This window comes from Henckelia pumila, chromosome 4 (assembly GCF_033568475.1).
Source record: "Henckelia pumila isolate YLH828 chromosome 4, ASM3356847v2, whole genome shotgun sequence".
NCBI lineage: Eukaryota > Viridiplantae > Streptophyta > Magnoliopsida > Lamiales > Gesneriaceae > Henckelia > Henckelia pumila.
Window position 1 is genome coordinate 49,850,141 of NC_133123.1, and position 16,426 is coordinate 49,866,566.

Sequence of the window (16,426 nt, forward strand, 5' to 3'; positions counted from 1 at the left end):
TGCCTGCTCACAAAAATCTTGTGCCAAGAAATCCACAATGTCAACATAAAACACACAATCATCACTATCAGGAAATTTCATGGCATCATAAATATTAAATTTCACAACCTCGCCATCAAATTCCATAGTGAGTGTGCCACTGTGAACATCAATTTTTGTCATGCAAGTTTTCAAAAACGGCCTACCTAACAAAATAGGACTATTATGATCACCGTTTTCCATGTCTAGCACATAAAAATCGGCAGGAAAAACCAACTCATTCACTTGCACTAAAACATCTTCGACTACTCCCCTAGGATATGCATTAGACCTATCAGCTAATTGTATGACAATTCCAGTCTTATTCAATGGGCCAAGTTTCAAGGATGCATAAATAGAGTATGTCATAACATTAATTGATTGTGAGACCCCGATTCTAAACTCAAAATAATTAAACATAATCAAACACGGTAAGTCGCGGGAACAAATCAGAAATTATTATTTTTTATTTATTTTTTTTAAAGACACGCCTCGCGCCCGCGCGAGCTATCGCCTCGCGCGTGCGCAGGAGAAAGGGCCAGTGGCCTCGAGGGAAGCTCGCACCCGCGCGAGGAAGGGGCTCGCGCGCGCGCGGGCAAAAATACCCGAGCCACTCCAGGCAGCTCGCGCGCGCGCGAGGACAAGCCTCGCCCGCGCGCAGGCCAAACGGACAGAAAACAGGGGAACCTGGAGAAAATCAAGCCAAACACGAATCAATTCAAATCCAAGCTCCAACATACAATACAACACGAAATCAGAACATACCACAAGTTCTAAATCCTTCCCGCAATACAAAACAAGTCGAGTTCTAAAATCAGAGTTCCAACGACTCAACAAAACTAATACAAGTTCAAAAGACTCGACCCTACGACGCGGAGTCTCACTTCTATCCATCTCACCCCAAGCTAACCAAGACGACTCGGTCCAGCTCCTGATCCTCCTTTTGACAAGTTACACATACAAAACAAAGACAACAGCCGGAATAATCCGGTTAGAAATAAAATTTCTAAGTAAAAGAGACAGACATGCAATATCAAATAAACACCTCGTATCAAAATCCACAAACATCAACAACTTCAAAGAAAAGGGATGTATGCATGACTTTAAAACTCGGGACTATCAAATCAGATAATCGAAATGTCAATCGATACTCGGTTGGGATACCGGGGCTAAGTATTCACAACAACTCACCGACACACCCATTCGGGGTGGATGTCGCTCAACTCAACCCCTAGACTTCAGAGCAACTATAAGAAGTATTCTGGTACTTAGAAAAACTCGAAATCTAAGCCCACTTCAATATAGCTCTCTAAATCGTCTAAATTCAAACGAATTGAATAATCGGCTCAATATGAATGCAAGTGTAACAAGATACTCAAACAAGTTCACACAAGCAAATAAACATGTAGTATGTGATTTTCGGGGCTCGAGAATCAATCGAACTCGAGTATTCAACCCCATTCAATTCAAAGTCATCTTTTACCTTTCGAGTCCGTCGAAGATTCAAATCTGAAAATAATAACGAACTCAAATAAATAATCAATCGAATCACAAAACTTCATAACAAGGAAATTCAATCAATATACTGTCTTCAATTCTCGACACGACTCAACTTCCAAGCTCAATCCAATTCCAAGACTCCAATCCAATCTGAAAATGAAGAATATACGGATTCCGTAACAATCTACCAATTCAATCAAACCCGAAAGTCAAACCGAAACAAAACAACCAATAATCCAAACTCGATTTTGACGGCATAACGGCTATAATCGGTCAAACCAAAAATCTCCAATAACAACCAACAATCCCAAATCATCCAAAACAACTCCTCAATCAACAAAACAAATGAAAAACCATCAAAATCCAACAAAATCTCACAACCCCATTTTCGAATTTAACTCCAAAAAATCATATAAAATTCAAACGACTTCCAAACTCCAAACCGACTTCGAATACACGATATACCGACTTCCAATCTCAACATACTCGAGTATTATCAAAATCTAACAACTCAACAAAATCGAAGTTCGAGAGATCGAAGCAAAACTTACGTCAGAACGAAGCCCTCGTTGCGGTGATCGTGAAACTCAACTCGGAACTAAAATCTAACGGTCGGATCGTGCGAATCAGACGGAAGAAAAGCTCAAAGAATCGTCTCCCATGGCTTCCGGAGAGAGAGATCGAGAGATAGAGGGAGGGAGAAAGGAGAGTGATGGGTTGAAGTGATGGGGAGGAGGCAACTTGCATGATAATATATATAAAATCCACATTTTTGCATTTCAGTCCTTTATTTCTCCAATCTTGCAAAGTAACCCCCTGCTAAATAACAAAACAATCCTCAATCACTGAAAACCCTGATTATCTCGATTAAACTCAATTATAATAAAATCGGGGCATTACAATTCTCCTCCTCTAAGATTCGATTTCGTCCTCGAAATCTGACAGATCAAAACTGAACAAGTAAGAACAAACTGAAGACGGACTCACCTCAATCGAACAACTCAGAAAAACGTTGCCTCATATCGAATTCGGTCTCCCAGGTTGCTTCTTCAACTCCGTGACGACTCCACGGAATCTTCACCAACGGAATTGACTTGTTTCTGAGCTGCTTTTCTTTTCTGTCAAGGATCTGAATCGGTCTCTCGAAGTAACTCAGAGTCTCATCCAACTCGGCCTCATCTGGCTGAAGAACGTGGGACGGATCTGGATGATATTTACGAAGCATCGAAACGTGAAACACGTTGTGGATTTCGGACAAAGAAGGGGGAAGAGCCAATCTGTAGGCAAGATCGCCTAACTTCTCCAGAATCTCATAAGGACCAATAAAACGAGGCGACAACTTCCCTCGCTTCCCGAATCTGACAGTACCTCGAAAAGGAGAGATCTTCAAGAAAACTCGGTCTCCTATTTCAAAACTCAGAGGTCGACATCGAATATTCGCATACTTGACCTGCCGATCCTGGGCTGTCTTCATCCTCATCTGAATAATCTTCACCTGATCGGCCATGTCATGAATCATATCGGGACCTAACTCAGGTGACTCTAAAATATCATCCCAGAACAACGGAGATCTGCACTTCTTCCCGTACAAAGCTTCAAACGGTGCCATCCCAATACTCGTCTGAAAACTGTTATTGTACGAAAACTCTACTAAAGGCAAAGAATCCTGCCATCCTGAGCCAAAATCAAGTACCACGGCTCGAAGCATATCCTCCAAAGTCTGGATCATACGCTCGGACTGACCGTCGGTTTGAGGGTGATACGCTGTGCTCAAGTGCAAACGAGTACCCAAAGCCGCCTGAAGACTGTGCCAAAAGTGAGAAGTGAACCTCGGATCTCTGTCTGATACGATCGACTTTGGCACAACGTGCAATCTCACCACCTCTCTAACATACAACTTGGCCATCTGGTCGTGGCGGTACGTCATGCGGTACGGAATGAAACAAGCAGACTTCGTCAACCGGTCAACCACTACCCAAACTGCATCGCAACCTCTGAATGAACGTGGTAGCTTCGTGACAAAGTCCATAGTGATGTGATCCCACTTCCATTCTGGAACATGCAAACTGTGCAATAAACCTCCGGGCTTCTTCCTCTCGGCTTTCACCTGTTGAAAATTCAGACAACGGGACACAAACCTCGTGACGGCTTCCTTCAACTGCTTCCACCAAAACCGAGTCTTCAAGTCGTTATACATCTTTCGGCCTCTAGGATGAACACTGAACCGACTGCAATGCGTCTCTCGAAGAATACGTTGTCTCAACTCAGAAACATCGGGCACAACAATACGGCTATTCACAAACAGAACATCATCCCTGACCTGAAACTCGGACTGGTGGCCTGATCGGACTCTCTCTATCGAACTCTGAATACTCGGATCTGACCTCTGTGCCTCTCTGATCAACTGAAACAACTCCGGCTCGGCCTGAATCGCAAAAACTCTGATGGATCTCCTATCGGTCTCAAACTCCAACCCAGAAGTACAATAATCTTCAATCAAACGAGAGACACCAATCGTAGAAAGAGATAAAGAACAAAGCTTCCTACTAAGAGCGTCTGCAGCTACATTCGATTTTCCAGGATAATACTTGATCTCACAGTCAAAATCCTTCAGCAGATCCATCCATCGCCTCTGTCTCATGTTCAGCTCGGACTGGGAAAACAAGTACTTGAGGCTCTTATGGTCAGAAAATATCTCAAACGACTCGCCATACAGATAATGGCGCCAAGTCTTCAAAGCAAACACGATTGCAGCTAGCTCAAGATCGTGGATTGGATAACGAGTCTCGTGAGGCTTCAACTGCCTTGACGCATAAGCTATGGCGTGCTTCCTCTGCATCACAATGCATCCAAGACCACGGTGAGAAGCATCACAATACACGGAGAAACCTCCAGTACCTGATGGAATAGACAAGATCGGAGCGCTGGTCAATCTCTTCTTCAGCTCCATGAAACTGGCCTCACACTGCTTGGACCAAACAAACGGTGCATTCTTCTGGGTCAATTGGGTAATCGGCTTTGCAATGGAAGAGAAGCCCTCGATAAATCGACGGTAATACCCTGCTAAACCCATGAAACTGCGAATCTCTGGCACTAATGTCGGTCTCGGCCAATTCATAACTGCCTCGATCTTGCTGGGGTCAACAGATATTCCATCTCCTGATACAATGTGGCCTAGAAAGACGACTCGGTCCAACCAAAACTCGCACTTTGATAACTTCGCATACAACTGCTCGGATCTCAAAATCTGCAACACAGTCCTCAAATGCTCGGCATGATCTGAACGGTTCTTCGAATAGACCAGAATATCGTCGATAAAGACAATGACGAACTCATCTAGATACCGCTGGAAGACACGGTTCATCAAATCCATAAAAACCGCTGGAGCGTTCGTCAAACCGAAAGGCATGACTAAGAACTCAAAATGCCCATATCTGGTTCTGAAAGCTGTCTTAGGCACATCCTCGTCACGAGCTGATGATACCCTGATCTCAGATCTATCTTCGAGTACACTGCAGAACCCTGTAACTGGTCAAAAAGATCATCAATTCGAGGGAGAGGATATCTGTTCTTAACGGTAGCCTGATTCAACTGGCGATAATCGATACAAAGTCGCATAGAACCGTCTTTCTTCCTCACAAAAAGGACTGGGGCACCCCAAGGCGATATACTAGGTCGGATGTATCCCTTGGAAATCAGATCCTCCAACTGTTCCTTCAACTCTTTCAATTCTAAAGGAGCCATTCGGTAAGGTGCCTTGGAAATAGGCTGAGTACCTGATGCAAGCTCAATGCTGAATTCGATCTCTCGAATCGGCGGCAATCCGGGAATCTCTTCTGGAAAGACATCAGGAAACTCGCTAACCACTGGTATCTCTGTCAACTCAGGGCTAGACCTCATAACATCCACTGCATAGATCAAATATCCCTCTGCACCTTTCTGTAACAAACGAGTCATGGACAAAGCAGAAATCAAAGGGATTCGGGATCGAGAACCCTTACCGAAAAACTTCCACTCGTCTGCCATAACAGGTCTGAATCGGACTACTTTCTGAAAGCAATCTACCGTTGCCCTGTACTTGGTCAGTGCGTCAATCCCAATGATACAGTCAAAATCAGATAACCCAAGTACAATGCAGTCAATCTCAATCGAATTTCCCTCGGATTCTAAGACGCAGTTATGGACTAATCTCATCGAAACAATTCCTCCACCCAAGGGTGAAGTAATAGAAACAACATCACATAAAGGCTCAGCAAATAAATCATGCATCAAGACAAACCTTTCAGAAATGAAACAGTGAGAAGCTCCCGTATCAATCAACACAAACGCAGGATAACCAAAAATCGAACAGTTACCTGCTATCACGTCATTCGGGGCTGCATTGGCTTGATCCTCTGTCAATGCAAACACTCTCGCCTGTTGTCGAGGAGGTTGGTTTTGATTCTGATTACCTCCCTGACGAGTCTGCTGCTGGGGCTGAAAGGAATGAACTGCAGAAGATGACCTCTCGGGCTGAGCGGACGGTCGGGAAGAACCACGGCTCTGAGCTCTATCGGATCCCCGCTGAGGACAGACTCTAGCAAAATGACCCGGTTGCTGGCAGATGTTGCAACTACCAAACACACCACGGCACTGATCCGATGGATGGCGCCCTCCACACTTGCTGCATGATACTCCAGAGAACCCTGAACTCTGCCCAGAACTGAACTGTCTAGAACCACTGGAACTCGAGGAACTGTTCCCAGACTTCTTAAAAGTCTTCCCCTTCGGTCGATACTGATCTCGCCGGTTTCTGCCACTGCTGCCTCCATCAACCCTCTGAGACAGATTCGGTTGCGGAGGAGGTTGGTACTGATACTGAGACTGTTGAGGCTGAAACTGAACAGGCGGATTCTGAAAAGATCTCTGCTGCTGCTGAGGAGCTGCCTGATTTCCTCGTTGCATCAAAATCCCAGCTTCGGCACCCTTCGCCTGATCCATGGCATCTGCAAAGTTGTTGGGTCTCCCGGTATTGACTAAGGTAAAGATCTCCGGGTTCAAGCCATTAATGAAATGGTCGGCTTTGGCTTCCTCGTTATTGGCGACATGAGGTGCGAACCTCAAAAGGCTGTCAAACTTGCTCACATAGTCCTCGATGCTCAAATTTCCTTGCTTCAGATTCGAAAATTCGGCACCTTTCTCCTTACGATACGAGACAGGAAAGAACCGTTTGTAGAACTCAGTCTTGAATACACCCCAAGTAATCACGGTGCCTCGGTTCTCGTTCGCCCTCTTGGTCGTAGTCCACCATTTCTTGGCAACACCCTGCAACTGATGACTGACTATCCTGATTCTGCGGTCATCGTTGTAGTCAAGAGAATCGAAGAGTTCATCCATGTCATCTAGCCAACTCTCACAGTCGATGGAGTTCTCGGTACCAGTCAAGGTAGGCGGTCGAAACGATCGGAATCTTTTCAAAAGAGTCTCCATCGGGGTTGCAGTAGCATCAAACTCATCCACTCCTGTACTGTCCTGATCATTCGGAGGAGTTATCACTGGCGGCGGATTCTCAGTCGAAGGAGGAGTCAAAGGTGGTTGGTTCCTTCTCAAAGATCGTCGAGGTGCCATCTGATACCAAAGGGTTAGGACACAAAATCTCAAACACAATCTCAAACACATAACCTCGGTGTCCAAAACTCTGCTCTGAGTACCCAAGAATCTCAACAATATTCGGAAACGGATAATAGCACAAGGACAAATATATCTCACGAAATTCATGCTTTATAACTTAAATCACAACTCATGTAATTTTAATTAATTCAAGAATCGATAAAGCATGCTCGCACGTATTGAAATAATCATTTAAATAAATCAAACACATGCGAGAATTCAATTCATGCGGACTCGATCTACCCCGCTCACTCTAGTTCGACTCCAAGAATCTTGTGGCTCTGATACCACTTAATGTGAGACCCCGATTCTAAACTCGAAATAATTAAACATAATCGAACACGGTAAGTCGCGGGAACAAATCAGAAATTTTTTTTTTTTTTTTTTTTATAGACACGCCTCGCGCCCGCGCGAGCTATCGCCTCGCGCGTGCGTAGGAGAAAGGGCCAGTGGCCTCGAGGGAAGCTCGCGCGCGCGCGAGGAAGGGGCTCACGCGTGCGCGGGTAAAAATACCCGAGCCACTCTAGGCAGCTCGCGCGCGCGCGAGGACAAGCCTCGCCGCGCGCAGGCCAAACGGACAGAAAATAGGGGAACCTGGAGAAAATCAAGCCAAACACGAATCAATTCAAATCCAAGCTCCAACATACAATACAACACGAAATCAGAACATACCACAAGTTCTAAATCCTTCCCGCAATACAAAACAAGTCGAGTTCTAAAATCAGAGTTCCAACGACTCAACAAAACTAATACAAGTTCAAAAGACTCGACCCTATGACGCGGAGTCTCACTTCTATCCATCTCACCCCAAGCTAACCAAGACGACTCGGTCCAGCTCCTGATCCTCCTGTTGCCAAGTTACACATACAAAACAAAGACAACAGCCGGAATAATCCGGTTAGAAATAAAATTTCTAAGTAAAAGAGACAGGCATGCAATATCAAATAAACACCTCGTATCAAAATCCACAAACATCAACAACTTCAAAGAAAAGGGATGTATGCATGACTTTAAAACTCGGGACTATCAAATCAGATAATCGAAATGTCAATCGATACTCGGTTGGGATCCCGGGGCTAAGTATTCACAACAACTCACCGACACACCCATTCGGGGTGGATGTCGCTCAACTCAACCCCTAGACTTCAGAGCAACTATAAGAAGTATTCTGGTACTTAGAAAAACTCAAAATCTAATCACACTTCAATATAGCTCTCTAAATCGTCTAAATTCAAACGAATTGAATAATCGGCTCAATATGAATGCAAGTGTAACAAGATACTCAAACAAGTTCACACAAGCAAATAAACATGTAGTATGTGATTTTCGGGGCTCGAGAATCAATCGAACTCGAGTATTCAACCCCATTCAATTCAAAGTCATCTTTTACCTTTCGAGTCCGTCGAAGATTCAAATCTGAAAATAATAACGAACTCAAATAAATAATCAATCGAATCACAAAACTTCATAACAAGGAAATTCAATCAATATACCGTCTTCAATTCTCGACACGACTCAACTTCCAAGTTCAATCCAATTCCAAGACTCCAATTCAATCTGAAAATGAAGAATATACGGATTCGGTAACAATCTACCAATTCAATCAAACCCGAAAGTAAAACCGAAACAAAACAACCAATAATCCAAACTCGATTCCGACGGCATAACGGCTATAATCGGTCAAACCAAAAATCTCCGATAACAACCAACAATCCCAAATCATCCAAAACAACTCCTCAATCAACAAAACAAATGAAAAACCATCAAAATCCAACAAAATCTCACAACCCCATTTTCGAATTTAACTCCAAAAAATCATATAAAATTCAAACGACTTCCAAACTCCGAACCGACTTCGAATACACGATATACCGACTTCCAATCTCAACATACTCGAGTATTATCAAAATCTAACAACTCAACAAAATCGAAGTTCGAGAGATCGAAGCAAAACTTACGTCAGAACGAAGCCCTCGTTGCGGTGATCGTGAAACTCAACTCGGAACTAAAATCTAACGGTCGGATCGTGCGAATCAGACGGAAGAAAAGCTCAAAGAATCGTCTCCCATGACTTCCGGAGAGAGAGATCGAGAGATAGAGGGAGGGAGAAAGGAGAGTGATGGGTTGAAGTGATGGGGAGGAGGCAACTTGCATGATAATATATATAAAATCCACATTTTTGCATTTCAGTCCTTTATTTCTCCAATCTTGCAAAGTAACCCCCTGCTAAATAACAAAACAATCCTCAATCACTGAAAACCCTGATTATCTCGATTAAACTCAATTATAATAAAATCGGGGCATTACATTGATGCTCCTAGATCTAACATGGCTTTTTCAAGTCTAATATTTCCTATAGTACATGGGATGGAGAACATACCTGGATCCTTGCATTTGGCGGGTAATTTTCTTTGGATCACTGCAGATACATTCTCACCTAATTCCACTTTCTGACAACCCTTCAATGTCTGTTTCCTCTTTGCTGTGCACAAATCCTTCAAAAACTTTGCGTATCGAGGTACCTGTTTAATAGCATCTAGCAATGGAATATTAACCTCACATCTACGAAAAGTTTCATAGAGCTCCTTAATCCCCTCACCTTTCCTAGAGTCCTTAAGTGCTAAGGGAAAAGGGGTAACTGGCTTATATTCAGATAAAGGAGGGAACTTACCTCTTGGCGCTTCATCCTTGGATTCTTTTTCTTCACTTACTTTTTGCTCTTCTTCTTCTTTTTGCTTCTCTTTGGGCTCAACCTCAACTTCTTTCTCCTTCACCTTCAATTCCTTCCCAGTTCTTAGAGTTATTGCACTTGCGTTCTCTCTTGGGTTCACCACAGTTTGAGATGGCAGACTGCTGGAATTTTGTGCTTCCAGCTTGTTGATTGCTGTAGCGAGCTGTCACATTTGAGTAGTTAAGTTTTGGATACTTGCCCGGGTGTCCTGTTGGAAAGCCAAAGTGTTAGTTGCAAGATCCTTAACTATATTTTCAAGAAACTCACCTGGTGTAGGAATTTGAGGGCGCTGCTGTTGTGGTTGAAAGGGTGACCTAAAAGCTTGATTTTGCGGTGGAGCCTAAGGTCCAGGTTGATTTTCTTGTTGATTCCCGTATCTAATATTGGGATGATCCTTCCAACCAGGATTGTACGTGTTGGAATACGGATCATACTTCCGTTGTGGTAATCCAGGAAATCCGCCAGTAGCGTTTACCTGTTCAACTGAGTCCTCTTGAAGTGTAGGACACATATCAGTGGCGTGTCCTATTGCAGCGCAGATGACACATGCCTTCGCAGTCTGTCCATTCCCTGCAGCCATCTGACGCACAAGAGTCGTTAATTCAATTAATTGCTGCTCAAGGGAAGAGACATTTACCTCCTTGTTTCTCCTGGGTGCATGTTCAATTCTGTTGGTGCCAAATTGCTGATAATTGGCAGCCATATTTTCTATTAAGTTCCTTGCTTGCACCAGAGCTTTGTCCACAAAAACTCCTCCACTAGCCGCATCCAGCATACTCCTGTCATGAGGTAGCAAACCTTCATAGCAATATTAAATTAAGAGGTTTTCACTTATCTGATGTTGTGGGCAACTAGCGCATAGATTTTTGAACTGCTCCCAATACTCGTGAAGTGATTCCCCCGTCATCTGCTTGATTCCATAGATCTCTTTCCTGATTTTTGCTGCTCTCGATGCTGGAAAATATTTTTCGAGAAAAATTCTTTTCATGTCAGTACAGGCTGTGACCGATCCAGAGGGAATGTAGTATAGCCAATCCTTAGCAGCACTCTTCAAAGAGAAAGGAAAGGCTCGAAGTTGGATCTGCTCCTCTGTTACTCCATGTGGCTTCATGCTAGTGCACACTACATGGAACTCCATCAGATGCTTATGAGGATCTTCACCTGCAAGACCATGAAAAGAAGGCAACAAGTGAATTAATCCAGATTTCAATTCGAATGTAGCATTATTTTCTAAGGGGGGAAAAGTAATGCATAAGGGTTGCTGATTCAAATCTGGAGTGCCCAATTGTTTGAGGCTCAGGTTCGCATTAGCAGCCATCTCTTCTTCTTCTTGTCTTCTACGAGCTTCTCGCCTATGCCTGTACAAAGTCCTTTCAATTTCTGGGTTGTAGGGAACTTCTTCTTCAGACGAAGAATCACCTGAAAGCATGAACGATGAGAGAGGTACTAGAGATAAAGAAAAGACAGAGAGTGAGATAAACAAAAAAAAAAAACTAAAAAGAACACAAAAAAAATTTAACACCGATCCCCGGCAACGGCGCCAAAATTTGGTAGCGCTTATCGTGTACGCCCAAATTACCCGACTCACTCAGGTAAATAAAAACATGCAGTAGTGTGAGTAGGGATCGTTTCCACGAGGAAAGGTAAAATTCCGTGTTCTTTAAAAATACAAAAATAGTAAAAAGGGGGTTTTTGGTTTGAAATATATCCACTAAAATTTAAAAACAATTATGAATGCAATTCTATCAATTACCAAGCACAATTAAATCACAACGGAAAATTCAATAAGAGACAAGCCTTGGTTTTGGTCAACTACACCCTTGATTTCATTCGTTCGATCATCGATTATCTAAAAATATTTAATCCTGTTGAATATTCATCATTGGAAATTAAATTCTTGTTTCACCTTAATTGTAGTTAACTAGACACAAGCGTTCTAAGATAACCCTTACCAATGAATTAACCTAATACAAGTGATTAGATTTAAACCCATGATAGCATGCAAACTAGTAAAACTGATAAATCTAGACAACCCATACACAAGCGGATGAATTTAGCCTAGTCAATTATTATCCCTACAATTCCTAATCTCACAAGCGGACGATTATTAATTGCAGTTGCTTCGCAAATCAGATAATTCAAATAATTACGGATTCAAACTCCAATTTAGCAGTAGATTTTATATAAGAATTATCAGGTGATCAAGCTAATAATCAAATATACAATCATGAAATAAATCAGAATAATTATTGATACTCAACAAAAATCAAGCTTTGTAAAACATAAATCTCACGAATAAATTAATCAAGGGCTTCGTCTTCCTTAACCAAGTATTAAGAACTAGCCAACACAATTCATGAAGAACAAAATAAAAATAATAATAAAAGGCGGAATTCTAGAATTTTCAGAAAAAACCTAGTCTTTGCAAGAGATAAATCTTCAACTCCAACTGAAAGTCTCCGTTTTTCTTCTCCTAAACTTCATAAAAGACTTATATCTTGGCAACAAATCGTCCAAAGATAAGCCTAGGAATTAAAACAAGAGTTTCCAAAACATAAAACTCTTCCAAAAATAAGTCTGCGCACGATGGCGCGGGCACTCAATGGAATGGCGCGCACGCGCAGCTTCTTCGCATCTTGCATTCTTCAGAGTGGCGCGGGCATGCCAAATTCCTGCGCGGGCGCTCCACTCCCACGCATAAATTCCTTGTTTTCTACAGACCATCGCGCGGACGCTTGGTATTATGGCGCGGGCGCGCCTTCGCTTCGTATTTTCTTCTTATCTTTATCTTTCAAGTCTTGATATTTGATTTTCCTTCCATTCTTTCTAGCTTAAATCCATCAAATCAAATCCAAGGCTCTTCTTGCCTTCAACCAACAAAAACAACATAACATCACATAATACCTACCAAACAAACACAAGATTCAAGCTAAATACTAAGCAATATAAGCGCATAAAATGCACTTATCAGATACCCTTCGTTTGTAGCCATAACCCAGGCCTTACATTACAAGCTGATTAAGTCCTATTGACCGAGTCACAGTTGCCCAATATACTAGTGGAGAAGGGTTGCGAGAATCTAGCCTATGGATTTTCGATTGACACTTTTAATGAGTATGAATTTCCGATCAAAACACGCACACACTACTTTTCTTTGAATTAACCTGATTTTGAGTGTTTTTTGATTGAATTTAATCTTGTTGTTGATCCCGTATTACCATGAAAGTCCTCATGATCTATGAATGTGTGAATTGAATTTGGACAAGAGTATTGTGAAATGTGATTGGCGGGATTTATAAGTCTTTGAGGTTCACTAGTTTGTGTTTTATTTTTCAAAGGGTTAGTAGGTTTGGTATGATTGGATTTGAAATTTTTCTTTGAAAAAATTGATGAGGCCATTGATCCATAGTATTTCTTAATTGTTCTTGATTGTTTGCATGAGTATTTTGAGTTTTAGTGCTTGAGTTTTAACTGGTTTTGCTCGGGACTAGCAAACATTTAAGTTTGGAAGAATTTGATAAGTGCATTTTGTGCACTTAATTTGCATTGATATTTATGGTTAATTGCTTTGTTTTGAGCGGAATTATGCGTGATTGGTTGTTGTTTGTGTTGAGTGCTAGGAATTCCAGGAAAAAATGAATTGGTCTTGATTGGAATTGAAAAGACCAAGAAAAAAAGGCTGAATGAGCAAGAGTGGTTCAAAGATTGAAGAAAAAAATTCTTAAGGCCGAAGCCTGAGCATGCCCGCGCAGGTCTATCTGCGCCCGCGCTGCTTGATGATGAAAAATGCTATGAACTACCAAGGTATGTGCATGCCCGCGCCTGGAAATATGCGCGCCCGCGCGTCTTGGTGAATTTTGAAGAGTACGTACAACAGGATGTGCGCGCACGCGCGTCGCGAAGTTGAGAGTTGAGGAGTCCGATTTTTTATGGAAACTTTGGGGATTCTTTTGGGCTTATTTTGAACAATTTCTAGGGAATATAAAATGATTTTTTTTTTGAACCTAATGAGGATCTAGCCACCACACAAGACATCAATATTTTTAGAGAACAAATTGGTGAGATTTGAAGAGATTGATCGTGATTTGAAGAATAACTTGGAACAAAGACGGAGGCTACTCAACCGGACACGGAAGAGAGACTTCGACTTTGTTATTCTACTTTGAATTTTCTCTTTGATTGTTGAATTGGTGTTTGAATTATTAAACATGTTTTGGTTTTGTTTGAATTTTATCATGAACTAATTTTTCTAGTCTAGGGGTTTGATGTAGCCTGGTTGAGACATGTTCACAACTCTTTAATTTTATTGAATTCCATTCCTCTAGATTAATTGTGTTTCTAGTTTTAAATGTATTTTCGATTTATTGGCCATAAATTGATCTGTTATATTTATTTGGAATCCGGCACTCGGGAGAGGGGATTTTGAATAGGATCGATAGAAATAACACTGTTAATTGTTTATATACCTGAGGAGAGTATATAACTTTAATAAAACTTAGAAAGAACATCGTTTTACACGTATCACTACAATTAGATTCTTAATATTTATATTGGAATTGAACTGTAGTTGATACACTCTATTTGGCACTCGGGATATGGAAATAGAATAATCTAAGTGTTCTTGGTTATTAATTGAAAGGAATTCTTGAAAATAAGTTAATTAGGAGTGATTGTTATCGAAACCAGGTGAAATCTAAACCTCTAGACCATTTTTTCCTCTGACTGATAACTTCTGAAACTTGTGTGCGTGCTACTAAAAAATCAATTGATTATTTTATTTTTCTGCAAACCTCTAAAATATTAATTTTCTAGATAAAGTTTAGACTATTCTAATTACAAGTACTAAATATTTTCATATTACTCCTCTTGGGATCGACACTTTACCTACTCTTTACTAAAACTTGACAATCGTTCTCTTGCGAGCGTAAATTTCGCAACATTTAGTATGAACCGTTTCATACAGATGAGTCCTAAGCCGTTAGTAGGAGGTGAGGCACCTGGATTTGCTGAGGATTGGCGCCAGCGCTTGGAGAATTTTTTCAGAGTGTACCAGTGCACCAAGGAACAGAAGACGGAGACGTTGTGTTTTCTTCTGGAGGGTAATGTCAGGAAGTGGTGGAGATCTACTTCCACTCCATTTATAGAAGCCAGAGGAGTAGCTACTTGGACCGAGTTTCGGAATTCTTTTGAAAAGTTGAACTTTCCTCCATCCCTACGACAGTCGAAGGCCAGTGAGTTGCTGAGTTTGCGAGAGGGGACGATGACTATCGATGAGTACCAGCAGAAGTTTATTGAGCTTCTCCCTTATTGTTCTCAGTTCGATAGCAGTTCCGAGGTGAATTATGATATGTTTCTTCAGGGTCTTAACCCTGAGATTTATTAGCTGGTTGCGGTGGGCAACATCATGACTTACGAGGGTTTGGTGAGCCGTTGTCCCCAGGCCGAGGATAGTCTTCGGAGGAACATGTCCATGGTTTCTTCCTCATCCAGACCGGCTAGTTCTTTGTGTCCGAGATCCCAGTCGGTCAATAAGCCTAGAGGCAGTTTTTCTTCTTCTTCCGAATCCGGCTGAGTGAACCGTTTCAGTGACCAGAAGTGGGATCGCTGCCAGCAGTGTAGATGGAGGCATCCTGCAGGTCAGTGCCATCGATCGACCAACACATGTTTTCAGTGTGGACAAGAGGGACATATGAAGAGAGATTTCCATAATCTGATGGGAGCAGTCAGTGGTTCCGTAGGTTCTCAAGCATCTGTTAAGCAGCCTTCTCATCAACCGTGCCAGAAGTCACAGCATTCACAGTGGCAGAACTTTCAGACTTCTTCCCTTGGTCATTATTCTCTACGGCCACATGTTCAGGGGCAAGTCTTTGCACTGAACCAGGAGCAAGCGGAGACTGATAGTGATCAGATGATCACTGCAAGTACCTGTAGTTTGTTTGGTTTTCCTGAATATGTCTTGATTGATACTAATGCGTCTCACTCGTTCATTTCGGCATGGTTTGCTAAGAAGTATAGACTACCCTATGTTCCCTTAGACGTGTTGTTAGTAGTGTTTACTCCGATGGATAGCGAGGTTTTAGCTAAACGTCTTGTAGTTGGTTGCACTTTGGATTTTGAGGGGTATCAGCTTAGTGCTAACCTGATGATTCTAGATATGGATGGCTTCGACTGTATTATTGGGATTGATCTCTTGACTACCTATGAAGCTATAGTTGATTGCTACCAGAGGTTCGTTAGTTTCGTCCTGAGGTTGGCGAGGCATGGCACTTTTATGGTGAGGGAGCGCGACCCCCGATGCCAGTGGTTTCTACTATGAAAGCCCGGCGTGCTTTAGAGTTTGACGGGGAAGGCTACCTTATCTACTCCATCGATGCATACTTGGAGGGACTAGACATCCAGGAGATACCCATAGTCCTTGACTTTTCCGATGTATTTCCGGACGAGATTCCAGGGTTACCACCAGTGAGGGAGATCGAGTTTGGCATTGAGTTACTGCCAGGGACTACACCGATTTCCAGAGCTCCATAC

The 16,426-nt window shown here is 42.2% G+C and overlaps 1 protein-coding gene across 1 annotated transcript; it reads left to right on the plus strand.

Annotated features, from left to right (window-relative positions):
* Positions 1–14,843: 14,843 nt before the first annotated feature.
* LOC140860988 (uncharacterized) lies at positions 14,844–15,281 on the plus strand. Its single transcript, XM_073263987.1, has one exon. The coding sequence runs from the start codon at positions 14,844–14,846 to the stop codon at positions 15,279–15,281; it is 438 nt and encodes a 145-aa protein (XP_073120088.1).
* The last annotated feature ends 1,145 nt before the right edge of the window (positions 15,282–16,426 follow it).